Genomic DNA, 12574 nt, shown 5'->3' on the forward strand with positions numbered 1-12574 from the left:
CACCAATCAGCAAACGCTATCCAGGGTCTGAACTAAAAATGGGCCGATTCGTAAGCTTACATTCCTGCTTTTTAAAATAAAAATTCCAAGAAAACTAAGAAAAATTGATAATAGGAGTAAAATAGAAAGTTGCTTAAAATTGCATGCTCTATCTGAACCATGAAAGAAAAAAATTGGGTTTCATATCCCTTTAATAAAATAGAAAGCTTTACACCCCCCCCCATAAAAAAAACACACAGAGGCAATCAGCTCATCACAGACATATGATCAAAACACCTTCACTTTTTTCATAAACCAGTGTACACGATTTCCTTTTCATGCACCACCCAGCTGTTAATTGACATGACAGATCACACCCAGAAAGTCACATGCCACCCTGTACATTCCATTCTTCTTAGAAATCGCCCTATTAGTGAAGCAAAGCCTTACAGTTTGTCGTGCTTTTACCAGTTTAGGTTATTTGGAAAAATAAGAAAAGTTGTCGCTGGAATTTATTTTTTTGATATTCCAATTAAACTCTCCATGGTATTGCAGAATCCCTATACACATACTTCAAAGGCTAGTTCTATGTGTTGTTAAAGGGATGTGAAACCCAATTTTTTAGATAGAGCGGCAATTTTAAGAAACTTTCTAATTTACTCCTATTATCATTTTTTCGCTGTTCTCTTGGTATCTTTATTTGAAAAGCAGGAAAGTAAGTTTAGGAGCCGGACCATTTTTGGTTCAGCGCCTGGGTAGTGCTTGTTGATTGGTGGCTAAATGTAGTCACCAATCAGCAAGCGCTATCCAGGGTGCTGAACCTATAATGGGCAGGCTCTTAAGCTTAGATTCCTGCTTTTTCAAATTGTATTGTTGTCAAGAAAAGCATTTTTGAAGCCCAGCTTTTGGAAAAAAGTAAAAATGGTCCAAATAATTGGAATGCCGTTAACAAAAAGGATCAAAAAGTGGTTGTGACAAAGTGCTGAAGATAAGCATAAGTAATGTGATAATGTGTCCCAATAATTTGTACTGCTTTTGTTTTTTACATTTAGGAAGGGCTTTAAAATGCTTTAAATGGCCATTATAGGGGCATAAAACATAAAACACATTTTAATCAGTGCATACACACACACACACATATATATATATATATTCAACTTGATAGAAAATATCCAAACAAAAACAGTAACATCACAGGATTTTTCAAGCAAAAAGTAAATTTATTGACGTTTTGGGAACACACAGTTCCCTTCTTCAGAATATATATATATATATATACACACATACATACACATATACACACACACACACATTCAAATTAAATGTTAGCAGTAAAGATCTGTATAAAACAATGAAGATTGGTAAACAAAATAAATGCTTTGAAAGCAAAAATAGGGCCTGATTATCTAAAGTTTTCCGCTCTCTTGCAAGATTATCTAGGAAATCTCAGCAGTACTACGAGGTCCCTCAAAGAAATTTAGAAAGGCAAATTTTATCTTGACAGCTGTTTATCACACTATGCAGGTTCCGTATGTGATGGACAGACATATACATTACAATATAATGCTCACCCCCCCCCCCCCCAAAAACAAAAAAAAGATTTTGTGTGATTTTCCTCCAAGCTGGTAAGTTTTTTTTATGATAATTAACTCCTGTACTATATTCAATGATAATGCAATCAATGTAGCAGGGTCATGCTTCTGAAGTCTGGAGTAGATGTGGCTTCCTGGGACTTGGGATTTGTGAAATCCTGTGTTAAGGGGCTTATTACAAACATATACAGTTATAATTCCACATACCTGGTAGCAGGTTGCATCTGAGGAGCCAAGCATGGTACAAAGTGCATCACACCAAAGTATAGTAAAGACTCAGAGGCAAATTTGTCCAATTGCTTCTTCAGAGATTTTTCTAGATCCACCCATCGTGGCTGCTGTGCTTTCCCAAGAAACCAAAGTCCAAAGTAGCGTGTCTACAAAAACACAGAATTTGTTTGGTTTTTATCAGCTGTTACCCCTTCATACTATTTTTTTTTTTTTTTACAAATTATACTTTCTTATAATATATTACACAAAATTATTAAAAAAATATATAATAAATAAAAGCCAGGAGAATTATTAAAAAGGGACATCAAACACTTTGAGATGGCAATATAAAATGATAAATTATATATATATAAAAAACTTGCAATATACTTTCATTATTTATTTTGTGCCCTTTTCAGCTTCTCATTTCCTGTTAGAAATGGAAGTGCAGAACACTGTTATATTCCACACAGTCATTAGTGACCTATTTATAACTGTCCCTAATTGACCACAGGAGAGATGGTGTCCTCAGTTAAAACATGGCAGCTCCCATTGTTTTATTGACACTAAAACGTTACTTATTTTGTCAATATTTAAACATCTAATTACATTTTTAAAAACTCATCTACATGTTCTTCTCAGACTAATCTTTTCCTTAAATGCATCATTCTATCTAGCATTTATTTAGTGTTTAATATCCCTTTAAGAAGGTGAGTGTAAGAGTTGTGATGTAGGGCCAAACACTAGATTTATTCTTATCAAGAAGTCAGTTTAATCACACTCTAGAATCATATTAGAACTGGTTTGTATATGGATTTAAGACTACTGAAGAGGGTCTGAGTGGGTGGGTGCCACATATTATAAGCCTCCCTTTCTTGCTTGAGTTAATTCATGCATAGCTAAGCCTATCCAGTTTGGAGAAATGGATTTGTGTCAAGCAGGGAATTCATTCATACAACATAGATCAATAGATCCTTACCCTAATTGGGAAGGTCTTGGTATACACTGCTGCAGTGAAATTATATTGCTAAGTATTGTTCTGTGCAGATGACAAACTGCAAGTGCCTAACATTAACCTTTTGTTATTTACAGGTTATTTTAGCAACCTGAGGTAAGTGTTTACCCTTGATGGTTCCTGAAGCATTAGCAATGAGTCTCAGTGAGTTGCCCTCTACTTATGTCAGAAATCTTTTTTTCTCATTTCTACCCTCAAGCACCAATATAACAGGCTGGACTGTTTTTCCTGGTCAGCTTCTTACTCACTGTGACCAACTCACATGTACTTAGGTAGGGAAATTCTTAGGATATGACCAATTATAGACATTTGACTGGAGTTGAGAAAGAAAGGGAAAGTGATAACTTGGGAAAATTTATCACAGGGACATGTGCCATATATTGGGCCACAGTGAAATATCACAAGGAAAATATGCACTTGTGTAATGTGCATGGTCAAGTGATCTATGCTAAAGTATGCCTCAGTGAAATGACCCCGAGCTGTGTATGTCATCAAATTAGATGCAGAAATGTGGTAACATAAATATTACTTGCTACATCATATCTTTTTTCTGGTGTAAGTGAAACAAAATGTAAAGAACTATATGTGTTTGATACCAATATGTCAGATTCTGAGATATGCATGATTGCCTCTCATTTGTCAATAATAATCTAACAATGCTTTTGTGTTGCAGTTGGGGAACTTAGGGCAAATATTTATGTCGGCAGTGGTACTTACAACAAAAGGTAAATATCATGAAATTATCAAATATTTGTAAAAAATTAACGTTAATAGAAATCCATAAAGATATAGGTCTAGATTACAAGTGGAGCACTATTGATAGCACAGGGTGCGCTATGAATATCGAAGCCCGTGCTCAGAATACACCAAAATCTGGTATTATAAATAAATTGTAAAACAGAACTACCAGAGAATGTTTAGCATGGCCAACCTCTCTTTAGTGCGCTCTATACTTTCAATTAATAGTTGTGAGTTATGTGTTGCGCATAAGCCTGAGGCTTTTGTTCAAGCACAACCATTTTACTTTCAACAATTGTATAATGAGTGCAAGAAAATGAGTGCTATTAATTTAACTTGAACGGTGTTAGCTCTCAATAGCGCTAACAATATTTGCACTCTAGGCCATGGTTGGTACATTAGGAGACACTGCTCCATATTACCACACAGTTAAAAAATGGTGTTGAGGGTTTAGGATGGGAGGATTTTCCTCACTTTGGTTGTCCAAGAACAGTTACCATTGAAGAAACTGTGGAGAAAATTCATGCAGGACACAGTGATTGGTGACAAAAAAATTAATAAGCACAAGAGCTCACAGAGTCCATCGGAGTGTCATATGGCAAAATAAGTCAATTTTAGCAGATGTTAATTCAATTCAAACGAATCCTGGTCATTTCGAAGGGCAATTTATCACTATGGATGAGTTATAGATACATCTCCTCAATCCTGAGACAATTACAATCAGTGGATGCACTGTGGCTTTCTTCCCCCTGTGTTGGCAAGTTTATGGTATCTGTGTTTTGGAATACAAACATAATTTTAATTACTCCCTTCCAGCATTGTGGAGAAACCAAACCAGGTGAATACAACATCAACTTGATTGAAAGATTAAAGATTGAAGAGAAGATATGTGGTAAGTAGAGCCACAAAATGCTATTCCACCAAAATAATGCTCATGTGAAATCCTTTGTTGCCATAGCTAAAAATGCTGGAGCTGGATTTTAATTGCTGGATCATCTGCAATGTTCAGCAGACCCCAATAACTATTGCCTGAAACACTTGCAAGGAACAAGTTTTGCTAATGATGATAAAGAGATGGTGGCTGTTCATGAGTGGCTAGACAGTCAAGAACATTTTGTTAATAATGTATAAAATAGATGCAACATTAGTTGCAGGACTGTGCTCATCTGAAGTGGGATTATGTCGAAAAAAAAATATATATTTAATGGATATGTGTTTTCTTCCTATTATAGGACAAGTTATGAACTACCCTTGAATGGTTCTACTTCCAGTGAAAATAAACATTTTTATCTTTAAAGGGTAAGTAAAGTCCAAATGTAACTTTCATGATTCAGATAGGGCATGTAATTTTAAACAACTCTAATTTTACTTTTATCATCAAATTTGCTTTGTTTTTTTGGTATTCTTAGTTGAAAGCTAAACCTAGGTAGGCTAATATGCTAACTTCTAAGCCCTTGAAGGCCACCTCTTATCTAAATGCATTTGACAGTTTTTTTTCACAGCTAGAGGGCGTTAGTTCACGTGATTCATATAAACAACATTGTGCTCAAGCACGTGGAGTTATTTAAGAGTCAGCACTAATTGCCTGAAATGCAAGTCTGTCAAAAGATCTGAGATAAGGAGGCCGTCTGCAGAGGCTTAGATATAAGGTAATTACAGAGGTAAAAGTATATTTCTATAACAGTGATTGTTATGTAAAACTGGAGAATGGTAAATAAAGGGATTATCTATCATTTTAAACAATAAGATTTTTAGTGTTAACTATCCCTTTAAGTACAGATATTTTTCTCTTGTTAGAACCTAATCAGCACTGGTGTTCTGTGCATAAGGTGCACCAAATGAAGGAAAGGAGATGAAGCACAGTTTTAAATACCTTTCTACCAATAACTTTTTAGCTGATACAAACACATTACATTTGTAGGAATTAGTTAAAGTGTCAAAGAAAATACTACATGGATGCCTTGTATAATTGTTCCACTAAAGTTTCATAAAAACAAACCTAAGAAGCTACAAAACGAGTGAAATTAATCTGGATCTTAAAGGGACATTATATACTAGATTTTTCTTTGCATAAATGTTTTGTATATGATCCATTTACTGTATATAGCCTATACATTTTTTTTTTAAATGTATAGTTTTGCTTATTTTTAAATAACATTGCTCTGATTTTCAGACTCCTAACCAAGCTCCAAATTTTAGGAGAATACCGACATATACCTACCCCAGCTTGCTTCTGTTTGTGTAAACCGTCTTTTCATATGCAAAGGAAGGGGGAGGGTCTGATATTTTCCAGTTGCAGTGGGTGTTCCAGTAACCTTTTAAACAGAGCTAAACTGGAAGCTTCTAAGTAGGTTTTTAAAAAGTTTTATACTGGATTTTTATATCAGTATCTGTGCATATTATTCTTTATAGTAGTGTCTATTACATGCAGTTATATGAAAATTGGTGTATACTGTCCCTTTAAAGAACCAGCTAATTGGAGTATTACTTGAGAAACCCAGCTGGCTAAAGAAATGTTAGAAATGGAGAATCAGACTTGACAATGTCCTTAGTTGCTTCCACTTAAAATATGAAGGCCCTAAAAAAGAAGAAGAGGTTAATTTTTTTTAACCAAAAAAATAAGTTGGATTCTAAAAATTGCCTTATCGTGATGGAAAGTCAGATGAGAAACACAAAGAAGCATGTCCAGCCCATATTTCATATCTACAATATTCTAAACCACAGCCCAAAAGGTCCTCCCTTTCACCAGCCTAAATGGTGGAGGACTTCTGAAATGCATTTTGAAACCTTGGAAAACAATCTTGTTGCCCATGAATCCAAAAGACAATTTTTATATGGTGTAGTATATGTAGCTAATATGAAGAAAATCAATATGGGCACACGTAGTTTTGTAAAAAAAAAAAAAAAAAAAACATGTTCAATGTCACTTTGTTGATGTTGGGATGTGATATACTGTATCATTCTTTTCATGTATACATAAACATTACTTTCTATAGAAATTTACTAAAAAAGGTTTAAGATTAAATGCAATGACAAGTTTTATTAGACATATAATACTAAGAAATTTTTTTTAAAATAACTGTGTGCAAATTAAAAAAAAAAAAAAAACACATACAAATTAGGGCTGGGCGAATGTTTCGCAACATTGGAAAAATTAAACAAATTTTAACATATTTGTTTGTTTCGAATTTCAAATGTTTGTACAACATTCTAACATTCTTTTAATGTAACAACCAACAGATACAGGAAGGCACCCGGTCTCCAACTCTCCCAAAGGCTCAATAGGCATGTGACAGCAGTTGTACAATATCCAAAAACAGCAGCCAGACGATCCGGTAAAAACATAAACTGTCTTTATTTGACATGTAAATACAGGCTATATGTCAAACATGTTTCGTATAGATATACTGAATCAACTTTATCAATGACAACCTGGTGAAAAATAACTAAGTAGCTAGATTTAAATACACCTGTAAAGCAACACCCTAATATCTCACAACCATCAAATTAAGAAACCTTTTAGCAGAATTATACAACACCTGTGTTCTGCTCATTATAGAGGTATGGTCATAGAGTAGGAAATGTGCTTAGTGTAAACATTGTTTAACAACAAGATAAAAGCAAAAATATATATGCCAGCATTCAAAATATCCTTATTTTATATTTTATATTCACAAATGTAAAAAGATGTATATATAAAATATCAAAAAGCAATATATTTTTATTTATTATTCTATTTAACAAATCATTTTATATCCCATTCTGAATTTAATCCTTTTGGCACTACAGTTTCCAATTGGAAAATCCAAAAAACTTCCCTTTTCTTGAGAATTTCTTCTCTATTACCACCTCGTGGGTGTCTGGGAATAAATTGGATGCATTGAAATGCCAATAAGGAAATATCAGAGTTATGTTTACTCTTAAAATGTAGTGACACTGGAGTTGTCGAGTGAGGATCCTCAATGGATCTAAGGTGCTCTAAGAATCTGTCTTTCAAGGGCCGTGTAGAGAGTCCTACGTATTGCTTATAGCACCCCCTACAGGTGAGCAAATAAATAACATATGTGAAATTACAAGTGCAATATTGTTCAATCTGATAAATTTTACCTGTCACTTGGGATTTAAACTCCGTTCCAAACAGGGCATGTGCACATGACTTGCACCTGCTGCTGTTACACTTGTGAAAACCAGGCTTTAATGAAAGCCAATTTTCCTTTTTTATTTTAGGCAGCATAGAAGGAGACAGAAGGTTACCCAAGGTTTTAGCTTTACGAGACACAAAACCACAGCCTGTTTGTACAATCTGTCTGAGTGCATCATCAGCCTCTAATATGGGCAAAGAATCTAAAATAATTGTGTGCAAATTAAAAAAAAAAAAAAACACATACAAATTAGGGCTGGGCGAATGTTTCGCAACATTGGAAAAATTAAACAAATTTTAACACATTCGTTTGTTTCGAATTTCAAATGTTTGTACAACATTCTAACATTCTTTTAATGTAATACTATTTCTAATACTTTCTTTAAATGTAATATTCAAATTATGAAATATTCGAAATAGAAACATTCAACTTGATATATTAGTATCTATTATGTATCAATTTACTAAATTCTCATCCACATGAACTATTGAACTTCTGAATAGTATTTGTTAAATAGAATGTTACATTTGAAATTTTCGAATGTGGACATTCAATCTAATTATGAACATTCAAATTTAAAAAGTGACATTCGAAAACTGTAAATAACATTTGATTATAGAATTTTTTAAAATATTTGTTCATATCAACATTCGATTATGTAAATTGAATTTCTACAATAACATTCGTTCTAACATTCAAATTCGAATATAAACACATTCGCCCATCCCTAATACAATTTTTTTGTAATATTATATTTGCTTCACAAGAACTATCTGACAATAAGTTCAATAAGATGAAAATTATCTTTGCCAGGAAAGATATGAATTGAACACCTTATCTAACATTCCATATACTGTTCTTGTTTTTGATGAAACAGCTAAATTAACGGCAAAGATAGTGAGATAGAAACAGGAATGTGAGAAATGTGAAAATTTTCAAGTATGAAAAATACACAGCATTTAATCTTACTTCAGCAATTCTCATCCTCTATAGGATAAAAAAAATATTAACAGGCAAAAAGAGCCTGGCCACAAATTTAAAGGGCAGTTGGAGCTTGGACACAAATTTTAAGACCTCACTGGGCAGCTGCTGCAGCCTAAGGAAGCTACACTGTTACTTAAATAACCACCTGCTTTAACAGTCTGTCTGCACTATAACTTCCCTATTTTTCTGGAAGGTCAAGTGGAAGGTCAAGAGATGCAGACTACCCCTGTTCACCACTGTGACCATAGCACAACTGTTCCTTCTAGCCATCTAGGAAGGAGTATCTCTTCAACATATAATACAATGGGAATGAAGCAAATTTGATAATAAAAGTAAATTGGAAACTTTTTTTTAAAATGCTCTGTCTGAATCACTTAAGAACAATTTTGTGTTTCATGTCCCTTTAACTCTCTCTCAAGCACAGTAGCTAGAGTTCTTCTGAAAGGTAGTATCTAATATGTGAAAACGAATGTAATTACTAAGCATGAAGAACAGAAACTTCACATAACATCATCATACTACTGAACCTTCACTACACACTAGCACCACCAGTCATCAACATTAAAGGGACAGTCAGGTCAAAAACATAATTTATGTAAGAACTTACCTGATAAATTCATTTCTTTCATATTAGCAAGAGTCCATGAGCTAGTGACGTATGGGATATACATTCCTACCAGGAGGGGCAAAGTTTCCCAAACCTCAAAATGCCTATAAATACACCCCTCACCACACCCATAAATCAGTTTAACGTATAGCCAAGAAGTGGGGTGATAAGAAAAAAGTGTGAAAGCATAAAAAATAAGGAATTGGAATAATTGTGCTTTATACAAAAAAATCATAACCACCACAAAAAAGGGTGGGCCTCATGGACTCTTGCTAATATGAAAGAAATGAATTTATCAGGTAAGTTCTTACATAAATTATGTTTTCTTTCATGTAATTAGCAAGAGTCCATGAGCTAGTGACGTATGGGATAATAACTACCCAAGATGTGGATCTTCCACTCAAGAGTCACTAGAGAGGGAGGGATAAAATAAAGACAGCCAATTCCGCTGAAAAAAATCCACACCCAAAATAAAGTTTAAATCTTATAATGAAAAAAACTGAAATTATAAGCAGAAGAATCAAACTGAAACAGCTGCCTGAAGTACTTTTCTACCAAAAACTGCTTCAGAAGAAGAAAACACATCAAAATGGTAGAATTTATTAAAAGTATGCAAAGAAGACCAAGTGGCTGCTTTGCAAATCTGATCAACTGAAGCTTCATTCCTATACGCCCAGGAAGTAGAAACTGACCTAGTAGAATGAGCTATAATCCTTTGAGGCGGAGTTTTACCCGACTCGACATAGGCATGATGAAACAAAGATTTGACCAAGATGCCAAAGAAATGGCAGAAGCCTTCTGACCTTTCCTAGAACCGGAAAAGATAACAAATAGACTAGAAGTCTTTCGGAAATCCTTAGTAGCTTCAACATAATATTTCAAAGCTCTAACTACATCCAAAGAACGCAACGACTTTTCCTTAGAATTCTTAGGATTAGGACACAATGAAGGAACCACAATTTCTCTACTAATGTTGTTAGAATTCACAACCTTAGGTAAAAATTTAAAAGAAGTTCGCAACACCGCCTTATCCTGATGAAAAATCAGAAAAGGAGACTCACAAGAAAGAGCCGATAATTCAGAAACTCTTCTAGCAGAAGAGATGGCCAAAAGAAACAAAACTTTCCAAGAAAGTAATTTAATGTCCAGCGAATGCATAGGTTCAAACGGAGGAGCTTGAAGAGCCCCCAGAACCAAATTCAAACTCCAAGGAGGAGAAATTGACTTAATAATAGGTTTTCTACGAGCTAAAGCTTGTACAAAACAATGAATATCAGGAAGACTAGCAATCTTTCTGTGAAAAAGAACAGAAAGAGCAGAGATTTGACCTTTCAAGGAACTTGCAGACAAACCTTTATCCAAACCATCCTGAAGAAACTGTAAAATTCTAGGAATTCTAAAAGAATGCCAAGAAAAATGATGAGAAAAACACCAAGAAATGTAAATCTTCCAGACTGGATAATATATCTTCCTAGATACAGTTTTACGAGCCTGTAACATAGTATTAATTAGTCAGAGAAACCTCTATGACTGAGAATCAAGCGTTCAATCTCCATACCTTCAAATTTAAGGATTTGAGAATCTAATGGAAAAAAGGACCTTGCGATAGAAGGTCTGGTCTTAACGGAAGAGTCCACGGTTGGCAAGTGGCCATCCGGACAAGATCCGCATACCAAAACCTGTGAGGCCATGCTGGAGCTACCAGCAGAATAAACTAACGTTCCTTTAGAATCTTGGAAAAAGAACTATAGGCGGAAAGATATAAGCATGATGATACTTCCAAGGAAGTGAAAATGCATCCACTGCTTCCGCCTGAGGATCCCTGGATCTGGACAGATACCTGGGAAGCTTCTTGTTTAGATGAGAAGCCATCAGATCTATTTCTGGAAGTCCCCATATTTGAACAATCTGAAGAAATACCTCTGGGTGAAGAAACCATTTGCCCGGATGTAGCGTTTGGCGACTGAGATAATCCGCTTCCCAATTGTCTATACCTGGGATATGAACCGCAGAAATTAGACAGGAGCTGGATTCCGCGCATACAAGTATTCGAGAGACTCCTTTCATAGCCAGAGGACTGTGAGTTCCTCCTTGATGATTGACATATGCCACGGTTGTGACATAGTCCGTCTAGAAACAAATGAACGACTCTCTCTTTAGAAGAGGCCACGACTGAAGAGCTCTGAAAATTGCACGGAGTTCCAAAAATGTTGATTGGTAATCTTGCCTCCTGAGATTCCCAAACCCCTTGTGCTGTCAGAAACCCCCATACAGCTCCCCAACCTGTCAGACTTGCATCCGTTGAGATCACAGTCTAGGTTGGAAGAACAAAAGAAGCCCCCTGAACTAAACGATGGTGGTCTGTCCACTACGTCAGAGAGTGTTGAACAATCGGTTTTAAAGATATTAATTGAGATATCTTTGTATAATCCCTGCACCACTGGTTTAGCATACAGAGCTGAAGAGGTCGCATGTGAAAACGAGAAAAGGGGATCGCGTCCAATGCAGCAGTCATAAGACCTAGAATTTCCATGCATAAGGCTACCGAAGGGAAAGATTGAGACTGAAGGTCTCGATAAGCTGAAACCAATTTCAGACGCCTCTTGTCCGTCATAGACAGAATCAAGAACACTGAATCTATCAGGAAACCTAAAAAGGTTACCCTTGTCTGAGGAATCAAACAAACTTTTTGGTAAATTGATCCTCCAACCATGTTCTTGAAGAAACAACACTTATAAAAGACTGGAAAGGTTCTTTCTAGTGAAAATGAGCAAAGGGAATTGAATCCAATGCTGTGGCCATAAGACCTAAAACTTCTATGCATATATAGCAACTGAAGGAAATAATAGAGACTAAAGGTACCGATAGACGGAACCCAATAACATTATCCCTTGTCTGATAGAGACAAGGACAGTGACACAAACTATCTGGAAACCTAAAAAAGGTGACCCTTGTGTGAGGAATCAAGAGCTTTTGAAAAGAAGATCCTCTAACTATGTCCTGAAGAGTAAGTGAATCATATGAGATTCCGCATACTCAGAAAATAATCTGAATGAAAACAGAAAAATGAAAATATGCATTTATTGTATCTAATGAAAACAAATAATGCTATCAATGACCATAAAAAGGCAAAATAGTTTGAATAAAACTCCAAAACCCGGTTCCTCAAAAGGAACTGGAAGAAATACCCCAGAAGATTCCAGGTCTGAGCAGCACTTGAACCCCATGGGTGCCCAGCCATGCTTCAACAGTACCCAAAATATATAGGACAGAAACACAGTTAAAGAAAGTGTTAGCCTTACTGGAA

General features: G+C 35.2%; 1 protein-coding gene across 2 annotated transcripts in view; it reads right to left on the minus strand.

The window, feature by feature from the left end:
* The window catches only part of PTPN14 (protein tyrosine phosphatase non-receptor type 14), a 304902-nt gene that overhangs the window by 185916 nt on the left and 106412 nt on the right, over window positions 1-12574 (minus strand). For both annotated transcript variants that reach the window (XM_053712491.1, XM_053712492.1), the window contains one exon: window positions 1779-1948. In XM_053712491.1, coding sequence (XP_053568466.1) covers window positions 1779-1948 — 170 coding nt within the window. The remainder of the gene's footprint in view (window positions 1-1778; window positions 1949-12574) is intronic.

This window comes from Bombina bombina, chromosome 4, assembly GCF_027579735.1.
Source record: "Bombina bombina isolate aBomBom1 chromosome 4, aBomBom1.pri, whole genome shotgun sequence".
Classification (NCBI taxonomy): domain Eukaryota; kingdom Metazoa; phylum Chordata; class Amphibia; order Anura; family Bombinatoridae; genus Bombina; species Bombina bombina.